This window comes from Papio anubis, chromosome 17 (assembly GCF_008728515.1).
Source record: "Papio anubis isolate 15944 chromosome 17, Panubis1.0, whole genome shotgun sequence".
Lineage (NCBI taxonomy): Eukaryota > Metazoa > Chordata > Mammalia > Primates > Cercopithecidae > Papio > Papio anubis.
Window position 1 is genome coordinate 47,765,115 of NC_044992.1, and position 15,500 is coordinate 47,780,614.

Here is a 15,500-nt window from a genome sequence, read left to right on the forward strand (position 1 = left end):
TTATGGTGGGGGGACTGGGCAAGTGCAGTGGTGGGGAGGTGTGTTGTCCCCAGGCAGTCCTCTGAAGAAAAACTGCAGGTTTTGAATGTTAGGAATAAAGCACACTATAGTAGGAAAGGGATGGCCCACAAACGGAGAAAAGGGAAAGGAGAGGACCTAAGTGGAGCAGTGACATTGTCTGATACACTTTGTCACTGGGCTTCTGCTCAAATGTCACCTTCTTAGTAGGTGTTTCCTGACCTCTTTAAAATTGCAGCTCATTCCCCAATCCCCAGTGTTTGTTCATGGCCTGTTCTTTACTTTTTGTGTAGTACTTATCGCTACCTAACATACTATACATTTTATGAATTTATTTATTTTGTCTTTTTCTTTTTCTTTTCTTTCTTTCTTTTTTTTTTTTTGAGACGGAGTTTCGCTCTTGTTGCCCAGGCTGGAGTGCAATGGCGCGATCTTGGCTCACTGTGACCTCCGTCTCCCGGGTTTAAGTGATTCTCCTGACTCAGCCTCCCAAGTAGCTGGGATTACAGCATGTGCTACCACAGCTGGCCAATTTTGTATTTTTAGTAGAGACGAGGTTTCACCATTGGTCAGGCTGGTCTTAGACTCCTGACCTCAAGTGATCCACCCGCCTCGGCCTCCCGAAGTGCTGGATTACAGGCGTGAGACACCGCACCCGGCCATCTTTTTTTTTCCCATCAGAGTGGAGACGTTTGACTTTTGGAACAGTACACAGCACATTTAGGTGCTCAATACTTGTGGAGTAAATACATGAATGACTCATTTTCTTCCCTTGGTTCTTTCTCTACCAAAGATTTGAAAAATTAAGAAACACCAGCCTGGCAACATAGGGAGACCCCATCTCTTAAAAGAAAAAAAAAAAAAAATTAGCCAGGTGTGGTCTCAGTTACTTGAGACGCTGAGGTGGGAGGATTGCTTGAGCCTGGGAGGTCAAGGCTACAGTGAGCCATGATCATGCCACTGCACTCCACCCTGGGTGACAGAGGCCCTTTCTAAAAAAAAAAAGAAAAGAAGGAAGGATATAGGTAAGAGATAATAGAAAAATAATCTGTTCCCTAGTTCTGAAGAAACTAAAACTGAAGAGTGAACTATCTAGCAAGATGGACTTGACTTATGAGTTTTTTTCCCCTTAAAGCAAATATCAGAACATATGATCTTGCCTTTAGAAGGATATTTTGGTAACTACAGGACAGATGTTTGGAGTTGTGATTATTCCCAGAAAACTTGGGATACAGCATCAATATGACTATTTAAACTAAATATAAGGGTCGTTGGGAGTGCTCACATGGGCCCAGTGGTTAACCCCAGAGATAATCTTAGACCCAATTAAGGCCTAACTTAGGCCTTAGTTTTCATTCTGGCAGCAAGATCCAGAAAGTTGGCCTGCTTTCCCCAGACACTACTCGTACTTTTTTGGGGTTCTTCTTTCCCCAAGACAGGGAAGCCAAAACTAAGTGAGTAAGCTAAGGTTCAAGCCCAGGTATCTTTGAGTTCTTTCCATTGTGCTGTGGGAAGAAACTGGTGATGGAGACAGAATTAGGGGTAGGACTGAGAAGAAAGAAGAAAAAAGGAGAAAATGAGAGAGAATAAGGAAAAACCTGAAGTCCTTGGACACCCAGTAGTCTATGAATAGGCTGTCAGTGGTCTATGAACCCTTTAAAATTATACTCAATTCTTACGGGCTTTTTTCCTGATAGAAGGTTGATTCTTTCATGACATTTTCAAAGGGGTGCGTGACTCAAGAAAGATTATGAAGCAACCACTGAGCCACGGAGTTTGTAGTATGTCTGTGGAAGCTTTTTTAATGGATTTTTTTTTTTTTCTTAAGCAAGGGAAAGCGAGAACAAAACTTTACCTGACCCAAATAGCCTATGAAAGTCTGGTTATAGACAAAATGATGAAACAAACTAATTTTCTCAGCTGTTTCTGTGAAAGCAGAAGGAGTTATGGGTATTCTGTTTTCTGTTGCTGGAAATAGTTGTGAAATATTGAAGCTTAGCAGCTTTCCAGGACAGAGTGATTCACAGAATTTAAAAAGCACGGTTTGCTTTTAGAACCCTCTGTGTTGCCCTCAAAATAACCTCGGGGATTTGGGACAAGAGTGTTGCCACATGGTGTGGAAAGGGATGAACATTGAAAACAGGATAGAGCTGGAGAATCTGGGGTGTGGGGTCTTATCCACTGATAATATTGGGAGTCTAGGGCAAAGTAGCCAAACGAGATTGTTGCAGGCCGTATCTGGGCTGCTTCCTGTTTTTGTAATAAACCCTTATTTGGACACAGGCATCTCCATTTATTTACATATTGTCTTTGGTTGCTTGTGGTTACAAGGGAACGGTTGCTTACTTGTTACAGGGATCTTATGGCCTGAAAAGCCTAAAATATTTGCTCTCTGGGCTTCAATGGAGCAGGTTGCCAAGGCTGGTCTAGAGTCTAAGCATGTGAGGGAAACTTGGAAACGCTTGTACTGATTTTCACATATACCTTATTTTAGAGCCTTTATTTGTTATATGCCCACAAATATTGCAATCTGTGTGTACATGCCGGCCATAACTTGTAAACATAGAACCAAATTCTGCCCTGTAGACAGACAAACTTTCCTTTGATTTCATGTGTTGATAATTTGAGTAATGTGTATGCATATTATTTATCTAAAATTTAATTTCAGCTCATGTATCATAATACATTTCCAATGGGGAAACTTTCAAATTAATGAAAGCATTTTCTGACTTCAGAGATTTTTATTTTTATTTTCATTTTTGAGACAGGGTCTCACTCTATTGCCTAGGCTGGAGTGGTACAATCTAGGCTCACTGCAGTCTCGACCTCCTGGGTTCAGGCAATTCTCCCACCTCTGCTTCCTGAGTAGTTCAGACTACAGGTGCACACTACCACACTGGGTTAATTTTTTGATTTTTTTTTTTTTGGTTAAGACAAGGGCTCAGTGTGTTGCCCAGGCTGGTCTCAAACTCCTGGGCTCAAGTGATCCTCCTGCCTCAGCCTCCCTAAGTGTTGAGATTACAGGTGTGAGCCACCATGCCCAGCCAAGAGATTTTTTAAAAATTCTAAAACCATAAGAAAACAAATTGAAGGACAAACTTTGACAATACAAAGATCTCTAACAAATGAATAAGAAATATGCTTATGTGCAGTATTATTCACATATTTCTGCATAGCAAATTATCCCAAAATTTAGTGGCTTAAAATAATAATCACCTATTATCTTTAGATAAACTTTTTCTTTTTTTTGAGACACAGGGTCTCACTCTGTCACCCAGGCTGGAGTTCAGTGGCGTGATCTTGGCTCACTGTACCTTCCACCTCCTGGGCTCAAGCAATTCTTGCACTTCAGCCTCCTGAGTAGCTGGGACTACTGGTGTGTCAGCATGCTTGGTTAATTTAAAAATTTTTAATAGAAACAAGGCCTCACTATATTGCCCAGGCTGGGCTTGAACTCCTGAGCTCTAGCAATCCTGCTTAGGCCTCCCAAAGTGCTGGGATTATAGGCGTGAGCCACCGTGCCTGGCATGGAGAACATTTTTGTACTTTAAGATCTATCATGACAGAACAGTTCAAATTGGGTGACTCACTGGGAAAGAATAACTTTTCTGGCAGCAATTGAAAAATTAAAAATAGTATCTTTACCTGTTGTGTTTTGAACTATTACTTAATCATTGTCAGCTATGATTTCCCCCACAAATTCTTTAAAGACAATTTTCTTCCAAATAGTACTGTATATCTGAGCAGTGCTTTACCAAATATTTTTGCTTGTATATTATTTCAAACAATTGTAAGGTAGGCAGAGTAGGAATTATTACCCAGCATTACCTTTTCCTTTGTTTTCAAGTGTAAAACTTGAGGCCTAGGAACTTAAAGTGGTCCCTCCTGATTACATGGTTAATTAGTGACAGAACCAGGGCTAGGATCCTACAATTGTTAGTAATTGGAATTGCTCTTTATTTTTGTATTTTGTTATGGAAGCATGCATTTGAAACATTTCAGAGAGATTGAAGAATATTAATTTCTACTTATGTATAAAACAAGGATAATATTATTCATTGTGTAGGATTGTTGTAAGGAAGGATTAGGGATTATTAGGGATAAATACAGTGCCTGGAGCTGAGTAAGTGCTTTGCAAATGGTGCAGCCATTATTAAACTTTTCCCAGATTTATGGGATTATGTGATTATTTTGATTTTTAAAAAACTAGAATAAAATATTGATATACCATTCTTAACTCTTTTGTGAAACAAGTTAAAAACCATTATCTATCTACCGTGATTGCAGTTTTCTTTATTCCCCAAATGAACTAACCATATTGGAGTAATTAGTTCTTTGTTTCTCTTAACCATGCGGAGATATTTTTGAACTAAAAGGACTGCTTTCAAACTCACATACAATGCAGCTTTAGCATTCATATTTCAATTTTTTCAATGTTTAATTTTTATTTATTTTTACTTTTTATAGAGATGGGGGTCTCGCTATATTGCCCAGGCTGGCCTTGAACTCCTGGGCTCAAGCAATCCTCCCACATTGGCCTCCCAAAGTGCTGGGATTACGGGCATGAGCCACCATGCCTGGCCATGTTTCATTTTTTAAATTGTATTGAAATCATTACCTTGGTAAATTCATATCCCAATTTAAAATGCCCGAAAGCGAATAAAGCTTCATTATAAATTCAAGTACTGTATTTTAAAATGTACATGTTATACACCCAATAGATGCATACTGGAATTACTACAACAAGCAGTTACATTCATGACGCCCAGTACTAAGTTTTTTTTTTTTTTTTTACACTGCAATAGATTATGCTAGATATATTGCTTTATTATGATCACTGTTGCTTAGTACAGTAACTTTAGTACAATAACTTATATGATTGCATTTTTAAAGCTTTAATAAAGTTAGTAGCATTTAGCAATATTGAATGAAACATTTTTTATGTATAGGATGTATTTTAGGTCAGATGCTTATGCAAGAATAAGCACTTAACATGCTGTTACATCCTTGACAAAACAAAATCATCCCTTTTCACTAAATAGAATAAACCAGACTAAAAGGAATCTGAAGTAATTGAAAGAAAATTAAAAACTTTATATCCTTGTATTATGTTAAAGATTATTTAACATAATATTTTCCTGGTTAAAACATACATTTTTCTGGTTGAAATATATATAATTTTATATGTATATTATATATATATGGAGAGAAAGAGAGATAGAGGAGAGAGAGAGAGAGAGAGAAACATTTTAAAGACTGTACTAAAATGCTAACATAGCTGTAGCCCTTAGATGATACTTTAGCTGGGAAAAAGTTGGTGAGTTGTACTCAACTACTTTTTCTGCTTAGAAAATAATTAAGAGCTTATAAATTTCTAATGTCTTAAAACAGGTATTTATTAAGATCTTAAATATACCTGTATTAAACAAATTAGGTTATTTTAAAAACTTTGCAACAATACCTCACTTATTCACAAATATATTTTCTACCCATATTTATTACAATTTGAACAATTTAAAAACAAATCCTGCAAATACTCTTAGCTTAGATAACAATACCGTTATCTTAGTTCACATTAGATAACAATACCATTATCTTAGTTCACATAAATGATTGCAAGAAATATTTATAATACTTCATATAGTATCTTATCTACGGCTCATAGCAAACACTCTAATCACATTATCTTTACAGATGGAAAAACTGGGATGGTGGATAACTGTTCTGATAACTATGGTAATACCTTTTCAATTTGCTTTTCATGTTTTGTTTGCGCAGTTGGCCTTCTGATTTTTTTTTTCTTTTTTTGGTGGGGGATACAACCTTTAAAGTTCTTTGAGTAAAGTAAATCTTCTGGAAATCAGATACTTATTACAAAAAAAATCTTTTAGATATATGTAGATTAACTTAATTTTATTTATCTCAAATTAGCCTTGGGGTGTGTTCCATAGTTCGCTCAGAATTTCTCATGGAAATAACTCTTACTTCTTTCAGTATACAAATGATTATCTCAAAAAGAAGAATCCTCATTAAGTAACTGGTGAATCCCCCTTTAAAAACTTGTTTATAATTGCTCTTTTTGAAAAATAGAACACACAGTAGGTTTAACCAGCCATTGAATAATGGTGAATAACTCAGTGTGACTCTTAATATAATACAATCTTAATTAAACAATTCTTTTTTCCTTAGCATATTCAGCCATTGAAAAAAATTACGAAGACTTCACTAAACCAGTTAAATGCTTACAGTCTCTGATGAAGTTTCAAGGGAAAAAGAAGACTGGAGAATATAAAGAAATAGACTGTACTGAATTTGTGATTTTATTTTTAAGCTACTCCCTCTCATTCATATATGTCTATCATCTCCATAATTAGATTCAGAGAAATGTCCTTTACTGTTTTTTTCTTCTGAAGAGAACCACATATTGATCATAACAGTTTCCATACATATGTAATAACTTACATTTTGGGACAGAGGGAGTTGGTATAGCCCACCTTGGTCCATCCTAACATTTTCAAATCAAGTCAAATACTGTCTTTGGATTAATCAGCTGTTGATGGAGGTTTGATAGAGGGAATACTGCATGATCTTCTCATGATAAGCCTGACTTCTATATCTGGTAGATTATCCTGCTTAGTCTGTAAACACCCTTCATCAGTGGCTGCTAAATGAAGATCAAATCGAAGAGAAACAGATTTTTTCCTCAATCGAGGGTTATCTTTAAAGAAAGAACCTTCCCATTCTTTAATAACTTCATCCACTTTCTCTGTCCTGAAATGATAAAATAAACCTTTTAATAATGAAGTATGGGTCTATTAAAAATATGTATTATGTATTTCATATCTATGGAAAAATCAAGAAATTTGTATAATTTATAGTGTACAGAATTTATAATGTACTTACTTTAACAACCATATGAATAGAATTTCAAAGGAATTCTATGGAATTTCTCTTTAGGAATTCTCATGTTTGGGTTGTATTTTTGTAAAAAAATGGCAAATTAAGGATTGAGTACTCTTCCATGAGTTTTTATGTATATATGTCAGATTAAAAATCACAGAATAGGCTGGGTATGGTGGCTCATGCCTGTAATCCCAGCACTTTGGGAAGCTGAGGCGGGCAGATCATGAGGTCAGGAGAATGAGACCAACCTGGCCAACATGGTAAAACCCCATCTCTACTAAAAATACAAAAAAATAGCTGAGTGTGGTGGCGCGCACCTGTATTCCCAGCTACTTGGGAGGCTGAGGCAGAAGAATCGCTTGAACTCGGGAGGTGGAGGTTGCAGTGAGCCAAGATTGCACCACTGCACTCCACTCTGGCAACAGAGCGAGACTCCGTCTCAAAAAAAAAAAAAAAAATCACAGTATACTAAAACTATGTTTGGAAACATTTAAACAAAGAAGAGTAATTACTGAGATTACTCAAAGTTAATTTCTTTACATATATTTATTATTATTTCTTAGTCAAAGTTTCTTTACTTACTGGATAGTGCCACGAGCTTCAGTGCTCTCCTTAACGATATTCCCATTTAAGATGGCCTGTTTGGTCACTGTTTCTACGTTTTCATTCTCATACTTTTGTGGGACTTTCGTAGTAAAAGATATTTCATTTATAATGGCTGTGAAAATATTATTTATGATATATTAAATTACAATATTGAATTACTGTTCACAAATTATATTCAAACTTTTATTCAAATATTGCTTGCTTTTCTTTGCTACTTTAGAGTGTTTAATTTCCATATAAAATAATCCCCGTAAATAGTACTTCACTTTTCAAATGAGTTTGTTTATGTCAGAAACTCACCTGATGGTAAAACAAAACCAACTTTACTTGTGGTAGGCTTTTTGTCTTTTTTCTCACCTTGGATACAACCATAATATCTGAAATCGGAAATAATTATATTTTAAGAGCAATATTGTATTAACAAATAATTAAAACAAACAGAAGAATGGATAAATTGTATATTCATGCAATAGAAACACTATTTCACTGACAAGAAATGAACTAAGGCTACACTGTATGTTTATGGATGGATCGCCTAAGAATAATATTGAGTGAAAAAAGTTTTATAGTTTTATAAAGTTTAGAATAATATGCAAAACAATTTCACACTTTGTAGAAATACATACATATTACTATAAATAAATGTATGAGACTAATAAGCATCAAATTCAGAAGCCAGGTCAGGTAGAGGGAGGAGCATGAGATTGGGGGATGTGGCTTAGGTGTCCAGGGAAGTTCAACAACATTGGAAACATTTTATTCTTTTTTTTTTTTTTTTTTTAACTATTTTACTTTTTAAACTGGGGGAAGTGGGTACAGAGGTGGTCATTGTATTTTTATGAAATTTTCTTGTATATCTTAAGTGTAGCCTAATTTTTTTAAAGTTTTACTATGGAAATATTAAAGACTATTTGATCAATATCTTGAATGATTAGGAATTAAATAAAATTCACAACCATTCATTTTATTTAACAATTATATAGTTACATGTATATAGGATCTGGAATGATTAGGAATTAAAATTTATAACCATTTAACTATATAGTTACATATATATATATACACACATATGTATATACATGATATATATACACACACATTTACATAGCACTTACAATGTGCCAGATACTGTTTTAACCACTTTACAAACATTAACTCATTTAATCCTCACAGCAATCCTATGAGGTAGGTAGTAGTAGTATTCCCATTTTACAGATGAGAAAACTGAGGCACACAGAGGTTAAGTAACTTGCCCAAGGTCACTCCGCTAGTAAGTGGTATATCTTTAATTCAGTTTATGTTTTTTCAAAGATTTAATAAATATCAAGATTTATTATAGGCTAAAGTTGTTTCACCTAGTTTTCATCTAGTTTTATAAAGGACTTATAATTTGGAAACAAGCAAGAATAAAGATTTCTTCATGAAGAATTGGAGGTTATGTCATGCTCAAAGCAATAGGACCTTATAAGTCATTACAGATTATGATGTATGAATTAATAAGAATTGCTCTTGATATCTTTTCTTATCAGGACATCTAGTAGTCTTTTAAATCATGACTCAAAATAATATTGCTTTCCATGGTTGTAATATAATTACATTATAGTAATTATTATTGTTTTGGGGTTTGATGTGTGGTATAGGGTGAGCCGTTGGTCAGGGGGATTGTGGTGATTGTGAATTTTCCAGGCTTTCATTGTGGGTGATCCTTAGAAGGCACAGACTAATCCTAGAAGAGATGAATGGCAAGGAAGTGAGAAAGGAAAGGTCTCTCTCTCTCTCTCTCTCTCTCTTTTTTTTGAGATGGAGTCTTACTCTGTCGCCTGGGCTGGAGTGCAGTGGCGCAGTCTCGGCTCACTGCAACCTGCCTCTCCTGGATTCAAGTGATTCTCCTGTCTCAGCCTCCCGAGTAGCTGGGATTACAGGCATGTACCACCATGCCCGGCTAGTTTTTGTATTATTATTATTGTTATTATTTTAGTAGAGACAGGGTTTTGCCATGTTGGCCAGGCTGATCTTGAACTCCTGACCTCAGGTGATCCTCCCACCTTGGCCTCCCAAAGTGCTGAGATTACAGGTGTGAGCCACCACACCCAGCTGAGGAAAGGTCTTTTTCATGATTAGCTCATTATAATCCCAAACTCCTGGGCTTAAGCAATCCTCCCACCTTAGCCTCCCAAGTAGCTGGGACTACAGGTGTGTGCCACCATGCTCAGCAAATTTTAAATTTTTTTGTAGAGATGAGGTCTCACTATATTGCTCAAGCTGGTCTAGAACTCCTGAACTGTAGTAATCCTCCTGCCTCAGCCTCCCAAAGTGCTGGGATTACAGGAGTGAGCCACTGCAGCCGGCCAAGACTACAAGATCATTTTTGTAGTAATCTAGAATTGTTTACATTTTGTTCTAGCTGACTTTGGCTATTTGGTTCCTAATTTTGGAAGTCTAGAAATGGTTCTTTCATATATTATTTGCAGTGCATACCTTATTGTATAAACTCAGCGAATACACCAAGATGATGATGGGTTTTTTGTATTTAATTTATCTGACTACATCAACAATGGCATAAGTGGCTCTGTATTTCTGGCCCTTTGTCATTAACTAAATGGATTTAGGTACCTGATTTCTTCTTTTTCTAGGAGGCGGCGATAAGTTGCTATTTCTTGTTCCAGCCTCATCTTCGTGTTGAGAAGCATTTCATGCTCTTGAAGCTGCTTTTCGATGCCGCGCCTTACTTCCTGTAGCTCTTTTTCTAGTCCTTCAATCACAGCCTCTAGGTCTTGCAGCTGCATCTGGTAATGCTGCTCGCTGGCATGTAGGGAGTTTTCAAGGCCCCTTTCCTGTTTTATATAGATTTTCATCAGTGAATCAGTAACACAGAATGTGTTTCTGAAATCTGATTTGCAATATCTTCATCTTTTTTTTTTTTTTTTTGAGACGGATTCTCGCCCTGTTGCCCAGGGTGGAGTGCAATGGCACGATCTCGGTTCACTGCAACCTCCACCTCCTGGGTTCAAGTGATTCTCCTGCCTCAACCTCTCAAGTAGCTAGGATTACAGGCGTGTGCCACCACGCCCGGCTAATTTTTTGTATCTTTAGTAGAGACGGGGCTTCACCATGTTGGCCAGGCTGGTCTCGAACTCCTGACCTTGTGATCCGCCCGCCTTGGCCTCCCAAAGTGCTGGGATGACAGGCTTGAGCCACTGTGCCTGGCTGTCTTCATTCTTTTATGTTCCATTTTTTTCTTTAAAAAGATTGCAATAATTGTATTATACCTATGCAAGAGGTGTGTTTCCTTACAGCTTTGTGTGTGACCCCTAATTTTTTAAAAATTATATTTTATGTACCTAACTAGAGATCTTACTATATTTCAAAGACATCTTGTGATAATTCTTACTGCAAAAAAAAAAAAAAAAAAAAAAAAATCCTCTGCAGCGTGATTAACTTATTATCACTCTGAATTATCTGATTTTTAAATTATGGAAAGTGTACTTCAGAGGTAGGCTTTGCTTTGTAAAACAAAAGAAAGAAAATATAGTATATTGAATATCAAAGCCAGAGCAGACTGCTCATAAAAGGCATTTAGGAACATGCTTAAATACTTTTTGTTTGTTTGTTTGAGACAGTCTCACTATGTTTCTCAGGCTGGAGTGCAGTGGTGTGATCTCAGCTCACTGCAGCCTCTGCCTCCTGGGTTCAAGTGATTCTCATGCCTCAGCCTCCCGAGTAGCTGGGATTACAGGCGTGTGCCACCACACCCAGCTAATTTTTTGTATTTTTAGTATAAGAGATGGTTTCGCCATGTTGCCTAGGCTGGTTCAAACTCCTGGCCTAAAGTGATCCACCTGCCTTGGCCTCCCAAAGTGCTAGGATTACAGGCATGAGCAACCGCATGCCAAACATATTTTCTTTTTCTTTTTTGGAGACAGAGTCTCACTCTGTCACCCAGGCTGGAGTGCAGTGGCATGATCTCGGCTCACTGCAACCTCTGCCTCCCAGGTTCAAGCAATTCTTGTGCCTCAGCCTCCTAAGTTGCTGGGACTACAGGCGTGTGCCACCATGCTCAGCTAATATTTTGTATTTAATAGAGACGGGGTTTCACCATGTTGCTCAGGCAGGTCACAAACTCCTGAGCTCAGGCAGTCAGCCCACCTCAGCCTCCCAAATTGCTGGGATTACAGGTGTGAGCCACAGTGTCGGCCTAAATATTTTTTGTTAGATGTCTCAATGGCATGGATAAAAGAATCCCCACTGTGAAGACTTTGGATAATAACAAATGCTCTATTCCCCAACTTCAGCAACTAGAGAATCCCAAGGTAATAAGAAAGGATTTCTTCATTTTTACAGGTCTGAACTAAACCTTGAGTGAGTTGATAACAGCCACTGCCACAATGAGGGGAGGGGTGAGTAATTAAACTAGGATCAGGGATAGAATTCAGTGGCCTTGATTTCCAGTTTCTCATGGTGAATAAACGGACATTCATCCTTCCCCTCTCTTAATCAAATCACATCTGAGGACTCGATGGGTCAGTTACTTTTGAGATCATTCTCACCACAGCATGGAGAGATTCAATTTCCACTTGCAGGTGGTGCCACTGGCGTCGGGCCTCCTTGAGTTCTGCTTGAGCTGCCTTCAAAGCCTCTTCATCTTTGTCCATTTTTTTGCTTATGTCTTCTTCTAGCTACAAGAAAGCCAACAGCAACAATAACAAAACACAAGGAGTGCTTCTGAAAATGAGATGTGTAAGAGCAATTATAGAAAAATTGTATAGGAATCAAAACATTTTTCCTTAACTTGTTAGATTATAGTGTGTGTTCTAGTGCCTAGTTAACTAATTAAATATGTAAGCAAGAAAAATACATTTATATGAATGAAAACAGTTTGCAAGACCAAGATTTGTGATCTCTGATTCTTAACTTTTCATTATTTATGGATCATTAGGAGGAAGGATTGAAAATTTGCTATTTCCCCCCCACATTTTCTTGTAGGTTGCTTTGCAGAAGCAGATAAACAGTTGTACCCCACAAAACTAATCAATCCTGGGACCAGGTATAGGGACAGGAGTAAATTCTGCTAGGAAGTACATTACTGGTAATTTAGAGAATTAAGTTACTATAGGCAATAAGGCTCGCAAATAGACTTCCATATTAAGAAAATCAGTTGATTTACCTTTTTCAGGATGATTTTTTTAAAAGGCATATTAAGTTTGGGTATCTGGGTAATAAAGAATAAATAATAAAAATGACTTCTCTAAGGATTATTTTCTAAATATTCTCATATAAAAAAGAAGTAGAAATTTTATATTTAGCTTTAAATGTTTTTATGTTGATGCTGAAATTAAAAGAAAGTATCTGTTGACAGAATTTTTAACATTTGGCCCCAGGAACAGTGAGAACAATGTATAGAATTGATCATAGTATTTTGAAGCAAAATTTATAACTTTTAATGTTATAAAAAAGCATTTTAACATTTAAAAATTTAATTTTATTATACAATAGATTTTTTAAAGGAAACGAAGTAAATGAAAGTTTATGAATAAAATTTAGGGCAAGGTATTTGAGAACAAAATTCGTACATTTCTTTTGGTTTGTTGAAAATCTGTTCTTAGTGTTAACTTGGCAAAGTCATGCAGCAAGCAACACCTACCAGAGGAACTACAGAAGATAAAGTAAAGAATTTTGGAAAAAAGAAAACCGAAAAATGCTGGTGTCTGCTGGTCTTGTGGCTTTCGAATATGGAACTGGCAGCTAAGCTTGTTTGGTAACTACCGTCCCAAGATGGCCCCTAAGGAACTCTATCATCTCCCAAGATGAGTCCTAGGGTGATCCCCTTCTCCATTGACTCTGGGCTGACCTGGGTCTTGCTTTAACAAGTAGAATGAGGCAGAAGGAATGCTGTGCCACTTCTAGGCCTAAGTCTTAGGAAGCCTGATAACTTCCACTTCTGTGCTTTTGGGAGCCCTGGGCCAATATGTAAGAAGTCTGGATGCCCTGTTGGAGAGATCTTGTAGAAAGGCCAGATGGAGAGAGACCCTGAGGCTACATGGAGTGAGAGAGGAAGTCCCAGCAGAGCCAGCCTTTTGGCAATGCCCTGCCAAAGTGCCAGACACATGAGTGAACCCAGTCATACCCCAAGACGATTGACGTCCCAGCTGAGTTTTGGGGGTGTTATACAACAATCTGTAACTAAAATAGCTTATTTAGAAATTTTAAAAAAATAACTAAATAATCAGGCTGTCTTGAATTTAATTCAGCTGACTTTCTGAGTTATTTGGAAGAAAATCCTCTAAAGTAGTTTCAAGTTAAAAGACACTTTAAACAAAACTTTACTGTAGTCTTTTCATTGGAATTTACTCATTTTGGCCCCGTGACTTGTAAACTAAACTCATATTTCTACTACTGCAAAGGTAAGTGTTTTGTTTACAGTTTTTAGAAGTTGTCATCTATTTATTTTTTCTTCTGTTTGTGAAGGTGAATGAACTATCCCAATGCTTACATGTACCAGTGACTTTGCTTAATCTAAGATGTTGATCATTCTTTATGAAGACTAAAAATGTTACCTAGAGGTGAAATTTACAATGGAACTAAAAATGAGTTGCTAATGGAATAAAGCCCTGAGATTTTTGTACTAATTTTTTTCTTTTTTCTTTTGGGTGATATTCTTAAGTAAACTTTTTGCTGTATTTCAGGGCTTGGAAGATACCTTGAACCCATATATGATAGGTAAACTAAAAAATCCCCTAAATTTCTTAATCTTTGTTTCTAAAATATTTGTTTGTAAATTTGTTTAAAGACTTGAGACCTTAATTAATTGCTGAAAGTGATTGTTAGTTTACAACTAAATCTATGAAATTAGGATTTAGTCCTTATCTAAGTTGGCTTTCTCTCTCTTTTTTAAATACTTAAATATTACAAGCTTTGTAATGGAAAGAAACGTTTCTCATCTTATAGTACAGAAGCAAAAATCTTAGTGGAGAATCGTTACCAATTTGGGGAATTTCGATGGTCATAATTTATATCATTGTTTCTGAATGCCATGTTCACACACTCAGATGATTTCTATTCATAACAATCTGGTATAAAACGGAACTCGTTAAAAAGATGATAGAAACCTTTTAGAAATATTTATCTCTAGAAAGTGTACATGCTAATAAATCTTACTTAAAGGTTTTACATTTTAAAGATATTATTTAAATTATATCTGTAAATAACTCCATAATATCTTTGAAGGGTATTTGGAATGCTTCCTTCCTGAAGATTGTAAGAGGTTAGAGTGCACCATTTTATTGTATGTTGACCCCATGTTAATGATAGGAACCTCACAATTTATATAAAAATCAAGTGCATCAATCAATGCTTATTTAATGGCAATTTAACAATATAATCACAGTATTTCCCCCTGTAGTCCCAGTCACATTGCAGTAGAAGCTAAATTCCTTCCCCAATAGATGCTGCATCGAAAAGGAAATACTGTACCTCAGAGAGGCCGGGACAGGAATTGGGTAGACATGGACTGTCTCCTTATTCTGGAAGGTGCCTGTCTGTATGAAATCATTACCTGGATCCTTGTTGAGAGCACCGTCTCTATCTGATTTCTGGTGAGGATCTTTTCATAGTTTGCCCTGATCTCATTGAGTAGCTGGGACAGTTCCATTCTTTTCCCATCCTCCACCTTGGCTAACTGAACCTTATCGATAGGATGAGTCGCTGCGGCAGAGTCTGCTCGGTCTGCGCGGAGGGCAGGGAGCCTCGCAGAGTCTTAAAGATGCAGAGCTCCTTTTTCAGAGGCCACGGAAACTCTCGTCTTTCTAACTAATTATGCAAATACAGGGTAAACTCTTTGCTCCTATTGTTATTGATATAGCAGAAATGTCAGATTCTTCATGAAGGAAAGGAAAATTTCAAAAACCTGTACTGGTTCCCTGTACAAATTGAGCACTTTGAGGGGAGGGGGAGTTCATTGTTGTGAAAAGGAAATG

The 15,500-nt window shown here is 36.8% G+C and overlaps 1 protein-coding gene across 2 annotated transcripts; it reads right to left on the bottom strand.

Annotated features, from left to right (window-relative positions):
- Nucleotides 1–4,823: 4,823 nt before the first annotated feature.
- On the bottom strand, nucleotides 4,824–15,265 carry KRT222 (keratin 222). Of its 2 annotated transcripts, none has more exons than XM_003912978.5 (6): nucleotides 15,080–15,265; nucleotides 12,075–12,203; nucleotides 10,141–10,361; nucleotides 7,828–7,904; nucleotides 7,504–7,639; nucleotides 4,824–6,789 (listed from the first exon to the last, which is right to left on the bottom strand). In XM_003912978.5, exons 1-6 carry the CDS (start codon nucleotides 15,173–15,175, stop codon nucleotides 6,561–6,563), a joined length of 888 nt encoding a protein of 295 aa, XP_003913027.1. In that variant the 5' UTR covers nucleotides 15,176–15,265; the 3' UTR covers nucleotides 4,824–6,560. The 2 variants fall into 2 exon arrangements, with proteins under 2 accessions (XP_003913027.1, XP_003913028.1); XM_003912979.4 differs by having other exon boundaries at nucleotides 14,998–15,244.
- Nucleotides 15,266–15,500: the final 235 nt, after the last annotated feature.